Source organism: Triticum dicoccoides, chromosome 7A, assembly GCF_002162155.2.
Source record: "Triticum dicoccoides isolate Atlit2015 ecotype Zavitan chromosome 7A, WEW_v2.0, whole genome shotgun sequence".
NCBI classification, from domain to species: Eukaryota; Viridiplantae; Streptophyta; class Magnoliopsida; order Poales; family Poaceae; genus Triticum; species Triticum dicoccoides.
In genome coordinates, this window is record NC_041392.1 from 550,943,145 (window position 1) to 550,958,675 (window position 15,531).

General features: G+C 45.0%; 1 protein-coding gene and 1 pseudogene across 1 annotated transcript; one reads left to right on the forward strand and one right to left on the reverse strand.

The window, feature by feature from the left end:
• Positions 1-4,553: 4,553 nt before the first annotated feature.
• LOC119328650 lies at positions 4,554-11,750 on the forward strand. Its single transcript, XM_037601628.1, has 2 exons — positions 4,554-5,800; positions 11,696-11,750. Exons 1-2 carry the CDS (start codon positions 4,554-4,556, stop codon positions 11,748-11,750), a joined length of 1,302 nt encoding a protein of 433 aa, XP_037457525.1.
• Positions 11,751-12,587: 837 nt separating this feature from the next.
• On the reverse strand, positions 12,588-15,525 carry LOC119329759 (annotated as a pseudogene).
• Between the last annotated feature and the right edge of the window lie 6 nt (positions 15,526-15,531).

Sequence of the window (15,531 nt, forward strand, 5' to 3'; positions counted from 1 at the left end):
CAATGCTCACTGTTCATCCCAGAGGCAGCATCGATCGGCTTCAGTTAGCAGCAGTAGCGAAGGAATCGCTCGATCAGGTTTAGTTAACAGCCATCGATCGACCGCTCGGGTTCAGTAACGCGTAACCTGCAGTGCAATCGCTCGGGTTCAGTTAGAGCCCAACGCCTCGCTCGGGTTCAGTTAGAGCCAACGCCTCGCACACACGCGCGTACGTGTATGAGAGAAATGTGCATCGCTCGGCCCCCGACCTCCCACCGTAACTGGGAACTCCCCGAAAATTTCCTCCCCCTCGCTTCTACCACGGTTTTTTCCGTCATGGACGGCCCAAAGAATGTCATGCAGCTGCGTCTCCGGCCCGCCCAGGACGAAAAGCCCATTTTTTGTCATGATTTTTTGTCATAGAAGTAGGAGCCCACCACATCTATGATGATACCGGGTTTTGTCACAATTATTGTCATAGAAGTGTCATATGTATGACAGAAAAAAATTCGTTCGGCCCAAAATGTCACGGATGTGTCTTTTTTTGTAGTGAGAGTATTAAGTTAAAAACAGAGTAACGCCTTAAGCAAGATGACATGATGTAGAGGGATAGACTCATGCAATATGAAGAAAACCCCATCTTGTTATCCTCGATGGCAACAATACAGTACGTGCCTTGCTGCCCCTACTGTCACTGGGAAAGGACACCACAAGATTGAACCCAAAACTAAGCACTTCTCCTATTGCAAGAAAGATCAATCTAGTAGGCCAAACCAAACTGATAATTCGAAGAGACTTGCAAAGATAACCAATCATACATAAAAGAATTCAGAGAAGATTCAAATATTGTTCATAGATAGACTTGATCATAAACCTACAATTCATCGGTCTCAACAAACACACCGCAAAAAGAAGATTACATCGAATAGTTCTCCACAAGAGAGGGGGAGAACATTGTATTGAGATCCAAAAAGAGAGAAGAAACCATCTAGCTACTAACTATGGACCCGTAGGTCTGAGGTGAACTACTCACACTTCATCGAAGGGGCTATGGTGTTGATGTAGGAGCCCTCCGTGATCGATGCCCCCTCCAGCGGAGCTCCGGAACAGGCCCCAAGATGGGATCTTGTGGATACAGAAAGTTACGGCGGTGGAATTAGGGTTTTGGCTCCGTTTCTGATCGTTTGGGGGTACGTGGATATATATAGGAGGAAGGAGTACGTTGGTGGAGCAATAGGAGGCCCACGAGGGTGGAGGGCGCGCCCCCCTACCTCGTGGACTCCTCGTTTCTTTCTTGATGTAGGGTCCAAATCTCCCGGGTCTTATTCGTTGAGAAAATCACGTTCCCGAAGGTTTCATTCCGTTTGATATTCCTTTTCTTCGAAACCCTAAAACAGTCAAAAAACAACAATTCTGGGCTGGACCTCCGGTTAATAGGTTAGTCTCGAAAATAATATAAAAGTGGATAATAAAGCCCAATAATGTCCAAAACAGTAGATAATATAGCATGAAGCAATCAAAAATTATACATACATTGAAGATGTATCAGTACTTATTTTTTTAACGGCCTTTCTTCTTGTACTCATTCGCTCAACTCCATGCTTTCCTGATCATCCTCTTCCTCTTATCACCTGCTAGGCATTTAACCAAACAGGGTAAATGCAGAAAGGTGCATTCTACAAACCATGTGAATGAGATCGACATGGATTGATTGATCAAATAATGAAAATCTGAGAAATCTAAATCTCCAAAAGAATGCAAACAATCTTCAGGCTATGTAACTGTACCCACATGTTTGCTTCAAATAATTGATTATGGAAAGAAAAGGGAGTGCAATGTAGTTGGGTGAGTTAAATCCACAGGACCATCACATTCGTGTCACGATTAGTGGAAAACCACCGCTTTACGTTTCATGACAGTTTGCACTGAACCAAAAATTTGACAGGCGCAAAAAACACTGAGTCATTTTCTGAGCGCGTTTTGGCGTGGCTGATCACTTGACGGCTGGCAGCAGTGAAGGCACGCCGTTAACGGACGTCAACGGCCGGTCGGGAACCGCGGTCAAGCCCAGGCGTTAACGGGTGTCAAAGGTTCATGATTAAAAATATTAATGAAATTGAACAAAATGTCCGCCAATTCAAAAAATGTTCATGAATTTGAAAAATATCCTAAAAATTCAAAAAATGGTCATGAATTGCAAACTAATCTATTGATTTTTTAATGTTCGTTGATTCAGAAAATGATCAAGATTTTAAAAAAATGTTCATTAAATAAAAAAAGTTCATGAATTTTAAAAATTGTTCCACCAATCTCCAAAAAGATGTTCATACATTATAGAAATGTTCCCGATTAAAAAATATTCACAATAATAAAAGATATTTGCAAATATTATAAAATGTTCATGATTTTAGAATGTGTTCAAAAATTTATAGAAATGTTTAGGAATTTGAAAAGGTTCATGATTTCAAATATGTTTATGAGTTTCAAAATATCTTCATGATTTAAAAAATCACAATTTCAAGAAAATGTTCACAATAAAGAAAAGGAACAAAAAAGAATAAAAACAGAAAACAGAAAAGAAAAATGAAGAAGTCAAAAACCCGGTTCAGGGAAGGTTCTAGATTCTTCCCAGAACTGGTGTGGAAGAAATCCGAAAATAGGCTGGCCCAAAATAGGATCGAATGCAGGAGAGGATACATATTAGGTTGCTAGGAAACGACCTACGTGCCAAATAGGAAACCCCCACGCAGTAGCGGTTGAAAAAAAAAATTACATTTTAGACAAGGAACACCCCCCCCCCCCACCTAGGTTGATCTACACAGTAGCGGCTAGATATACGTTTCGGAATCCCCCCACCTGGGCCGGCACACGGAGTAGCAACCGTGCAAAACGGTTGGGAAAAAAATCCTAAAAATTTCTTGTGCTACACATGAATACAACCAATTGCTCACGGAGGCAGGTAGTTAAACAGTAGATCTTGTGAGCATTTGTGACTATATACCTGTGTGAATTTTGAAGAATTAACTGCAGAGGTAGACCAGAATATTATATGTTTTTTTACATTTCTTGGAATTCATAATAATTCTTTTAAGTAATATTTTTTTGACAAACATGATATTTTTTCCAAAATGTGAACAACGCTTCAATTTGTGAATAAATTTTAAAAGGGAACATTTTCTTTCATTTGTGAACAAATTCTGAAAAGTGGAAAAAATTCCTGAACAAAATTTTGTAAACGAGGCCATTTTTTGGAAGGGGGAATTTTTTTTGACATTCTAAACAACTTTTGAAACATTCGAATATTTTTATATTTCTGATTTTTTTTAATTTCCGCTTTTTGAAAAGGAATACTTTTTTGAAATACAATATTTTTTTGAAAATTCCAAACACTTTATAAAAGCATTAATTTTTTTAAAAAAATTGAACAAAACTTGACATTTCGAAACATTTTCTGAAAACATGAGCATTTTTTGAATTTATGAACATTTGGTAATCTTTTAGGCTTTATAGGGCTGATGTGAAAACAAAGTCAAAAAGAATTTTGTAATCACGAATTGGCATTTGGTAACTTATACAAATTAAACATCAATTTCTTATTCATCTATTTTCTTAGTTTTTGTGGATGAATGTACGACCCTCAAGATTTTAGGCTCTCAATAATATATGAAGATTTCAGGATTTGGTGGTTTTTAGCATTTTCGTTGTTGTTAGTCTCAACGACGGTGATGATTAGCAACTGGTGTTGGTTGTTTTGCTTTAAGCTCTCTCCCAAGACTGCATTGTATCTTCTTTTTCCTGTGGGTATTTTGTATTAGTGTTGGGACACCTGTTGTCTCTCGTGATTTCTCGAAGATGATATATTTGTGTTATCTTCTTCTTTTTGCAAAATATATACAATTATTATTTAAATGAAGATCTCAATGAAAATGAGAGTGATAGTGTATCTCGGTGATGGGGCAAAATTTAATCATGTCCATTGAAATTTATGGGGAAAAAATCCCGTTATAACACATGGACCCTTTTACTAATAGATATAGATATAGATTGTGGCAGTTTTTTTTTAATGAAAATCGACGGGGAAGCCGTTGTATAGAAAACCCAGCGCCGGCGCTCGCCGTGCCGGAGCCGGAAACCCTCCTCAACGATGCCGCATTAATTGCGCCAAGGTACAAACCGGATTCACCAAATCCCACCCCCACCGGGATCGAAACGGCTTGCCGCCCTACGCTGCAAGCACCTGCCTTTTCTGGCTAATCACAATCGCGCCTGACGTTTTAATCCGCTGCCAACAGCCAGCAGCAGCATTTGTTTGGAGCTAAGCTGGACTGCTAATGCCAGATTACGGGGCTTAATAAGCCTAGTGCCTACTCCCGCCTAGCTTCTAGGTATAGCAATCATGGCGGGCAGCCGCCGCGTCCGGGAGAATCCGCGTCGCGCACCTATATATATTCCAGCCGCCTCGCCGGAGAGCGGCAAGGAGCTAGCCAAGCCAAGCCAAGCCAAGGGCGTCTGATCTCACCGGAGGAGCAGAGGAGGGAAGCAGAGCAGAGCACGCACGCGCGCCGCAGCCGACCATGGCGCGCCCCATGAGGCTCATGGAGAACGCGCGGGAGCGTGCCAAGGCGCACGCCAATAGGGCCAATGCGCTCAAGAAGCAGGCGGAGAAGCTCGCCACGCTCTGCGCGGTCCCAGTCGCGCTCGTCTGCACCGGCGCCGGGGCTCCGCCGCTCGTGTGGGAGTCGGAGGAGGGCGTGCTCGAGAGGTACCGCCGCGCCGTCCCGCCGGAGGCCCGCGCGGGGCACACGCACCGGGACTACCTCGAGGCGGAGCTGGGCAAGCGGAGGGCCAAGCTCGCCAGGGCGCGCCACGGCTGCCCCGCCGCGCTCCCGGACTGGGACGAGGCGCTCAACGACATGACGCTGGACGACGCGCGGGCGCTGCTCCGGGCCATCGACGCGGCGCTGCGGGCCACGGGAGACAGGATGGAGGCGCTGGGCGTGCCTGCTGACCACGGCCACGGCCACGGCCCACTCGGTGAGCAGGTCGCGCCGGACTCTTCCGACGTCGCCGTCATGCCGCAGCACTTCTGGCACGACGGCGGCGTGTCCTGGACCGTGGGCGACCCCGTGGACATGGCCGACGCCGAGGGCTTGCAGCAGCTGCAGATGGTGCCGTACCACGGCGGGAACAACGACGGCCTACTCGAGCAATTCCCACGGGACCATGGCTTCCAGATGCAACCAGGATGCAACGGCTTCCAATGCGCCGGCGGCAACTTCTCGGGCGACGGCGACGACGGGATGCTCGCGCTGGGCCTCGCCAATGCTGGCTACAACTACTCGCGCGGCAGCGACAAGATGCTCGCGCCAGGCCTCGGCAACGCTGACTACAACTACTTGGGCGGCGGCGACGGGATGCTCTCGCTTGGCCTCGGCAATGCTGGCTACAACCACTCGGGCTGCGGCGATGGGATGCTCGCGCCGGGCTTCGCCAATGCTGGCTACAACTACTCAGTCGGCGGCGGCGACAAGATGCTCGCGCCGGGCTTCGGCAACGCTGGTTACAACTGGCCTGATCTTACCATGTGGCACACCGACGAGGTGTGCTTCGCCGACGGCACTCTGGCGCCTGAGCACTACTCCGGCAAGGTCGCCGCCGGCGGCGACTACGTGAGCACACTACCATCTGGGTACGGGTACCCCATGGCCATGGGCATGGACGTCGGCGACAACTTCACCAGTCTGGAGAGCAACTACACGGCGGCGCATTGGCAAGCCGAGGCGCTCCATCGCTCCAACGCCAACGCCAGCGCCAGCACCATGTCAGGCCCAGCCTTGATCATCCCCTGTTTCCAGCGTGCCAGAAGTGTTTTGGTCCGTCGATCGTCAATCTAACGGCTCACCTGCCTTCGTACCGATTCGCCAGCTATAGCGATCTCCAAGCGTTCATTATCGATCAAACGGTCAAGAGGGTGTCATGTAGCTTTTCCGACAAGCCATGTGCTCCGCTAGCTTTCTGTTCTTCTTTTCAGTCGTGTAATGGCTATAAAGCCACCCATTCCCCTCTTTCTAAGGCATGTAATAGAATTATTGGGTGTAAATCCTAGCCGCCAGTGACGTGCTACTACTTTCCCCTTCGTTCTGCAATGAAAACCCTAGCTAAATTCGCCTTGATCCTGTCTGAATTTCACTAGTTCGTGCCTAAATTCAGTATAGTGGGACTCTGTTCCTGACAATTGGTATCAGAGGCCAGTCTTTCCTCGGCGGCGGTAGGTGATTGGGGCAGCGTAGAGGTTGGCTTCTACTGTAAAATCTCTCTTCGAGCTCTGATCGGACGGCGGAGGCAGCAGGCGGCGGCCGGAGTGGCAGCGTTCGGGTGCAGTTGGAGGAACAGTCTGGTTGCCCGGGAGTAATTCTCCGGCGGTAAAATTCCAGCTCCTGTGATCTGATCGTGTACCAGCAGAGGCGGGCGCAGGCGGCGGCGTAGGCGGCGTGACAAGCAATCCCACCCGCCCAACCCTCTATGGTGGTGATTGCAGACGGTGTAATCATGACGGGCCATGCTGATTCAGGGTCCATCGCAGAATTGCAGCTCGAATCCCTCGAGTTGGACATCAAGACACTGCAGCGGGACCGAGAGGAGGATCGCAAGGAGTTCCAACAGTTCCAGGCGATAGTTAACAGGAATTTTGCTACGATGCAGAAGAATTTTGATAAGATCCAAGACAACTTCCGACGCTTGTTATTAGAGTCTGAGCCAGCTCAAGAGGAGGGTATGGAAGGACAGGGCAGTGTGCAAATGAAGGACAACCAGGTCAATTCTCCACGAGTGGCTCCAGGTCGACCAAAGCAACTGCAAGCACCTACTCCTCCTTCTATGGCAATGCCTGAAAAAGGAGCACCTTTGCCAATTGGTACAACTGTTTTGCGTGATCAAGCAGGTAGGGAACTGAACATGGATGGGACTCCTAAAGTTCCTTACAGACATCCAAACTATGGACATAACAAGGAAAAAGAACACTTTCAGAGAGATATAGTTCAATCAGAGGAAGTGCAAGAAGATGATGGGGCTGAGCATTATTACAGAAAAAGGAATGTTCTTACTGTCAAGCCTGCTAAATTAAACATCTCTGAGTTTGAGGGACAAGATCCTGAATCATGGATTCAGAATTTGGAGCAATATTTTGCTGCTGCAAGAACTCCAATTGAGCATAGGACTGAAGTGGCCATTTCTTATCTCAAGGGTCCGGCAATTCAGTGGTGGAGGGGTACTGGATATGCCTCTAGTAATGTTCCATGGCATAAGTTCTGCTCATGCCTGTCTGACAGGTTTTCTCTGGATTCAGCTTGTGACATTGTGAGCTCCTTTCATGCAGTTCAGCAGACAACTACAGTCTCTGCTTATGTAGAGCAATTTGAACAGCTAATGAATGTTATGAGAAGGGAAAATCCTGCAATTCCAGATGATTATTATGTTTCTAGTTTTGTGTCAGGGCTGAGCACATATATTAAGAGCCATGTGGAATATTTCAGACCCAAGGACATGCAAACTGCAGTATGGTATGCTAGGAGAATGGAAAAATCCTAGTCCCCCAATATGGTTGTGCAAACCAGACTATATGTTCCTCAACCAAGAAGACAGGTCCTATTTGAACAACCCAAGCAAGCACCCACATCTACAGTTCCTAATAGAAATAATGTGATTCAACAGGCTAAGCAAAATCAGGTCTGCTACAAGTGTAGAGAACCATGGGTGCCTGGCCATAGACAGGTCTGTAAGATGAGTCAGAAAGCACAAATTCAGGCATTGCAGGCTCAGGGCAGTGACAATGTGGAAACAATTTATGTGACTGACTTTGAGGATCCTGACTTGGAGAATTCTGAACCCCTTCCTGAGGACACAGTGTTGCAGGTGTCAATGCATGCTGCCATGGGCATTGGAGCTGCTAAAAACACTTTTATTCTAACAGTGAAGGTGGGCAACACCACTGCTACTGCACTAGTAGGCAGTGGTAGCACCTCTACATTTGTTTCTCCTGAGATGGCTGCTTAATTGCCTGTTCCAACTGCTCCTAATCCCAAGATAAAAGTGGTGGTTGCAAGTGGAGGAGTGTTGTGGAGTGAATTTACAGTTAAGGACTGCCCTTATGAAATTCAGGGCCACAAGTTTTCTGATGCCTTTAGAGTCTTAAAATTAAAAGGATATGATATGATATTAGGGGTGGATTGGTTGAAAAAGTACAGTCCCATTCAAATGGATTTCATTAAAATAGAAATGAGAGTCTCAACAAAGAGTGGCCAGTTTATTTCTTTTGTGGATGAGACCATACCACTGGCTGATATAACAGAAGCTACTGAAAATCCTGATAAGTTAATGGAGCAAGCTGTCTGTGGTTTCTTTCTGTTTACTTCTTCTGGGTGTGAAGTAGTAGCTGCAGCCCAGGAAATTCCTTCAGAGTTGTTGCCTTTATTGGAAGATTATGCACAAGTCTTTCAAGAACCTCAGGGACTGCCACCTAGCAGACCTTGTGACCACAGAATTCCACTAATTGAAGGAGCTAAAGTGGTTAATCAGAGGCCTTATAGAGTTCCTCATCATCAGAAGGAAATTTTGGAGAAAATCATATTGGAATTGTTGAAAAAGGGCATAATAAGGCCTAGTACCAGTCCCTTTTCGTCCCCAGTGTTGTTGGTCAAGAAAAAAGATGGGTCCTGGAGGCTGTGCACAGATTACAGAAAACTGAATGCAATCACTGTAAAAAACAAATATCCAATACCAGTAATTGAGGATTTGTTGGATCAACTAAAAGGAGCTAAGTATTTCTCTAAATTTGATCTGAGAAATGGGTATCACCAGATCAGAATGGCTGAGGAGGATATTTATAAAACAACATTTTCCACTCATATGGGCTTGTTTGAGTATTTAGTAATGTCCTTTGGACTTACTAATGGGCCTCCTTCTTTTCAAGCATTAATGAATTTATTGTTTGGTCTCTTGAAGTTTGTAGTGGTGTTCTTTGATGATATATTAGTGTTCAGTTTTTCTTTGGAAGAGCACAAAGTTCACCTGGCAAAAGTATTTGATATTCTGCAAGCTAACAAGTTATATGCTAGAATGGAGAAGTGTTCTTTTGGCCAACAGGAAGTTGAGTATTTGGGCCACATAATTAACTCAGAGGGAGTGTCTACTGACCCTTCAAAAATCAGAGCTATCCAGGAGTGGCCCACTCCCACTACTGTCACTGAACTGAGAAGTTTATTGGGGTTAAGTGGCTACTACAGGAGATTTATTCAAGGGTATGGCATAATTTGTAGGCCTCTCTTTGATTGCTTAAAGAAGGATTCTTTCTCTTGGAATGATAAGCAAACAGAAGCCTTCATAGCTCTGAAACAGAAGCTGACTAATGCACCTGTACTGGCACTACCTGATTTCACTAAGCCCTTTATACTAGAAGCTGATGCTTGTGGCTATGGTCTAGGAGCTGTGCTGATGCAGGAAGGGAGGCCCATTTCTTATTTCATCAAGAGTATTAGTCCTAAGGCAGCCGCTATGTCCACTTATGATAAAGAGGCCCTTGCCATAATTGAAGCAATGAAGAAATGGAGGCACTATTTCTTGGCAACTGCACTGGTCATTAGAACTGACCAAGAAAGTCTGAAATACATTCAGGAGCAGAAGATCACTGAAGGAATTCAACACAAATTACTGTTGAAGTTGTTAGAATACAATTTCACTGTTGAATATAAGAAAGGGAAGGAGAACCGAGTTGCTGATGCTCTTTCAAGAGTGAAGTATGTGGTATCTGCTCTCACTGCTAGTGCTGCTACTCCAACTTGGGTACAAGAAGTGGTAAAGAGCTATAGTCAGGATAGCAGAGTACAGGAACTGATTGCTAAATGTACTGTAGCTGCTCCTAGCACTACTGCTTACTCTTACAAAAATGGCATCATGAGATTTAACAACAAAGTGGTTGTGGGAACAGCTACATCCTTAAGGTAGGGTATTCTTAAGACTTTTCACAATTCTGAGTTAGGTGGTCACTCAGGGGAGAGAGCTACATACCATAGGGTGAAATTGGTATTTCATTGGCAAGGAATGAAACAGGATGTTATTGCTTTTGTTAAGGCTTGCCCTGTCTGCCAGTTGAACAAAGCAGAACACTCTCCTTACCCTGGCCTCCTAGAACCCTTGCCTGTACCCGACTTTGCTTGGGCCCACATAAGCATGGATTTTGTGGAGGGATTGCCAACTTCTGAGCACAAGAATTTAATTATGGTGGTGGTTGATAGGTTTACAAAATATTCTCATTTTGTAGCTATGCAGCACCCTATAACAGTGCAAACAGTGGCTAGAGCTTTCCCTGATAATATCTTTAAATTGCATGGCATGCCCTTGGTCATAGTAAGTGACAGGGACCCGATCTTTACTAGTCACTTGTGGCAGCAGCTATTCAAATCACTGAAGATCAAGTTGCACATGAGCACTAGTTACCATCCCCAATCTGATGGCCAGACTGAAAGGGTGAACCAGTGTCTTGAGAATTATTTGAGATGCATGTGTTTTCAGCAACCGAGGAAATGGCATAGTTGGCTAGCTTTAGCTGAGTGGTGGTACAACACTTCATTCCACACTGCTTTGCAAATGACACCATTCCAAGCCCTCTATGGCTTCCCACCCCCAATGGTGGCAAAATCAGCTCTGCCAGATTCTATTTGTGAAGATAGTGATAACTTGCTTCAGGACAGGGAAGTGGCATTGGAGGTAATTAAACATAATCTCCTGAAAGCTCAAGAGAGGATGAAGTATTATGCTGATAAGAAGAGAAAGGAAAGGGAATTCTCTGTGGGAGACATGGTTTATCTCAAGCTACAGCCGTACAGGCATACTTCACTGAGTTTACACAGGCATCTGAAGCTTCACTCCAAATTTTATGGCCCCTTTAGAGTGTTGGAGAGAATTGGTCATCATGCATACAAGCTACTGTTACCAGAGGGCTGTATGCTGCACAACACCTTCCATGTCAGCCAATTGAAGAAGCATATTGGCCCTACTGCTGTGCCCTCTCGTCACCTCCCACTTGTGGGTCCTGATGGTATTATTAAGGTGGAACCGGAAGCAATACTGGAAAGGACACTCATTCCTCGTCCTCAAGGCAAGATCAGCATTCCCGTGGTCAGATGGTTGGTGAAATGGGTGAATCTGCCCGTGGAAGAGGCAACATGGGAGGATTCGGCTTTCATTCAGAAAGTTTTTCCTTCTTTTCGTGCTTGAGGGCAAGCACGAGCTCAACCGGGGGGTATTGTCAGGCCCAGCCTTGATCATCCCCTGTTTCCAGCGTGCCAGAAGTGTTTTGGTCCGTCGATCATCAATCTAACGGCTCAGCTGCCTCCGTACCGGTTCGCCAGCTGTAGCGATCTCCAAGCGTTCATTATCGATCAAACGGTCAAGAGGGTGTCCTGTAGCTTTTCCGACAAGCCATGTGCTCCGCTAGCTTTCTGTTCTTCTTTTCAGTCGTGTAATGGCTATAAAGCCACCCATTCCCCTCTTTCTAAGGCATGTAATAGAATTATTGGGTGTAAACCCTAGTCGCCAGTGGCGTGCTACTACTTTCCCTTTCGTTCTGCAATGAAAACCCTAGCTAAATTCGCCTTGATCTTGTCTGAATTTCACTAGTTCATGCCTAAATTCAGTATAGTGGGACTCTATTCCTGACAAGCACCAGCACCGGCGAGCTCCTGTCAGCTGCATCATCGCCTCGTTATCTCTACTAGACTACGTAGCACTTTTGTCACGGAAGGTGTTCAGGTCCAGGAGGAAGAAAGCGTTCTGTTACTAGGGGGAAAATGCAGTGGTAGTTCCGTAGCTAGCTAGCTAGAATATCTTAGAATCGAGTTGGAATTTGGCAGTTTTTCACATGATTCATCTGTGTATTAGGTCCATGATTTTGTACGAAATTCCAAACCTTATATACTATCGGTTATTTGGGAACTTTCGCCTTTTGGTGCTCGGGCTACAAGTTTCAGTGATTCAAAAGTATCCACAGTACCATACGGACGTATACCTCATGTGTGCAAATTTTCATGATGAAATACATTAGCGAGCTACACAAAAAAGACAAATTGGTGATTCTGAACAGTGTGTACTGTTCACTATATAAAAACCAAAGATTTTCACTTTTTTGTGTAGCTCGTAAATAATGTATTTTCTCATGAAATTTTACAGACATGTCTCTGTATGTTTGGAAAAAAAATTCATATTTTTTTTAAACTTTAAAATGTGATTTTATGAAACTTTGCACTCATGGTTTCCTTGTTAACGAAGTTCATGCTCACAAAACATACCCCACTCAAGCCTCAAGATTAAAAACAGCCCGTGTCTAATACTCCATCTAATTTGTCTTGCATACATGATTAACATGATTTCAACGACAATTATTTTGTGTTTATTACTCCCTCTGTCGCGTAGTGATCTAAACGCTCTTATATTTCTTTTCGGAGGAAGTACATGACTAAGCACAATCTGGCAAAAAAAGGTGTAGCAAATTTACCATCCTACATGACTTCATCACCAATATATCATGAGCATACAGGACTCGAACGACAGACTAAGCCAGTAGTGAAACTTATTTTCGTATTTTGTACCAAGAGATATTTTTAACACACTGGAATTTGCTACTGTACAGATGAACATCCAGGTTTAAATAAAGATACAAGGTTATAATACAGGCAAAGTTATTGTATGGGTGAAACAGAAACACGAAGGAAGGGCTTGTATAAACAGAATTTGATCTGGAAAAAGTGAAACATCTAGAAATGAAGCTGCTTGCACTGCGAAGCTACCGCCTCCGAGGGGCAGTAAGGGCACTTGAAAGGTCTGGAGCTGCTCTTTGATAGCTTCATGATCGACTGCTTTGATACGGCATGTCCACAGGGCATCAGCATCGGAGGGTTCTCGTCACTCGACTGCTCCCTGAGCACCGGGCATACGAAGACTGAGTGGTACTGGAACTCTGGTCCGATGTCTATGGGGACTGGAAGCTGTTTCATGGTCTGCCACTCCTGCTTCTTGGCAGCCATTACCGTTGTTAGCTTCAACAAGGTTGGCAGCCCTTGAAAACCAGCTGATATAGCTACGCTCAGTGGGCTATTGCTAGACTGACCTAAGAGGCTGCAGAACTGGTGGATTAGCTCCTCGGCTAGCTTCTCCCAATGCGTCGATGAGACAAACTCGGCATATGGGGACTGTTCAAGCCGTCAGCCCAGATCAGGCAAGCCATTAGCTTCTGGATCTCTGCCTTGTGCAAGGAGGCAAAGGGCACCAAGTGAGTCCTCGCATATTGTAAAGCAACATCTCTGCTTCCTTTGGTGAGTATCTCAACAAACTGAAGAGAATGGAGCTTCAACTCGAGCATTGAGCTATTCTGTAACAGCTGATCATGGTTCTTGGCAGCCCAATTGAGCGCAGGCTCAAGGTTTCTTGCTTTCATCGCTTCAAGTATTCCATACATCTCCTGAAATGGCAATTTCAGGCAAGTCTCATCTGATTCACCGCACTCATGGACAAAGCAGTCTCCAAGATCAAAGAGGCCCTGGCGATAGAAATGATTCGCTATTATGTTGTTTACTGTGCTGGCCTCAAAATCCACATTTCTATATGCCTTTGATATATCTGTAGTAAAAGACTTCTCGAGAACCTTGAGATATTTGCTCAGTGCAACATTCATTTCCTTTTGACAGCCTTCGAGTTGGTTCAATGGCACCATTTCGTTCAGCTTGGCCTTCAATTCTGCAAGCATGGATGAATGGTCACAACTGTCCATGGAATCTGTATCCATCATCTGCATCTTGGATATTACCTGCTTAACTTCATCCACTATCTGATCAATAACTTCCTGAACTTTTGTAGAAGATAACACACGTTTTTCAACAACTCGGTCAAAGGCTTCTCTTAGACTCTCAAACTCCATTGTAGGACACCCAACTAAGTGGCACGGTCTTGGCACTGCATGTCCATGTCAAAAAATCACATATACATAAATAATTTGTAGAGAGAACTACCATGAAGCAAAGAAAAAAAGGTAACTAACAATGTCTAACTGCTGATAAATCAGAACACAGAAATTAAAGCATGGGTTTAAAACTTCAATATTCTAAATAAACCTATGGTGATCAACAAGATACAAGAAACACAACCAGCATCACTAAAACATTGAAGACAGTGTCTAACATTCAATTTTATCTCACTCGTGCTACACCACACTAATAGTGTAAAATGTTGGCCAAATACTAGCAGTATCTTAGGAACCCATTAGCAAGAAACATAGTACTATTCTGAAATGACACCTACAGAATATGTTGCTAAAATGATCACACATTCTCCTGAAGCTGCAGCACTAGAGTAAATAAATAGAAGGCAACACCATGTAATCACCGTAACCCTGTTCCCGCAATTCACAAACATTAAGGATGCCTGGGATTACCACCTCAGGGCAGCCTCCAAAAAATTTCACAATGAATCGCCATTCAAAACTTTATAGCTATGTTGGCCACAAAAGGCCAGTGGGTTCCATGAAATCAATTTGTTAAGATGCCACGAGCATAAGAAAAAAAATGTATGGCATGGTTCTTGAGGCCATGGTTGCAAACACACCTTTTTTAGGGATAAAGTGTGAGCTTTATTACCAAGTGGGTTGGGCATATCACTCTTTACATGGTCCACAACCTGTGCTGGTACATCATGACGACAAACCATTCTTCGCGTCGAGCTGAGAAATGGACCATAAACAAACAGAGGCCACGGCAAGAAGAGCCCAAACAGCAGTCATGCGAGCCACAGGAAAGTGTATCATAGTCACAGACTTACTGTCATGCTCCTAAATGGGCATTGCGGAAGTAATCTACTTAACAAGTTATCTAGTGTGAACACGATACGATAATCCCCATCCATCAAATCCAACAGGCGTGCAAGCCTGATTCATAAAGAGGATTTACATCACGAGAAAGCAGAATCAATACCAAAGCCACTTCACTTTCCAATCCCACTCAAGACTCAATTCAGATTCCTTCGGCACGCTATCCACAAAGAGGGCACACACACATGTACTACAACATATAAAGGTTGGTGGCAGGTGGCGCCCTCACTGCAGACCAGTGATCCGCGAGTCATGCTACGACACGCAATCAGCGGGCTTTGCGAGCTTGCCTGTGCGCGCAAGCAAGCTCGTTCGATCCGAGACAGGGAGCTACCTAGCCTGGAGCATGGGGGTTCAGTTGAATCCCCAAAGGAATTTGCAAAACCAAGTGCTACAAGGCGGCCAGCAAACAATTCCGCGACAAACGGGGTGGGATATAACTCAGAGCAGCCCAGGCAAGCATGCTGGCTGGGGTTCGTCGCCGACGAAACGAGATAATTTATAGGGGCGGATCCAGATGTAGCACGGGCACAGCTCGAAATTAATGGAAGCTTAGTGTGTTCCACCGATCAGCTGGACGGCGGAAGGGTCATTCATACCTGAAAATCCAATCTCCGAGATTGCGGACGGGGTGGAGACGG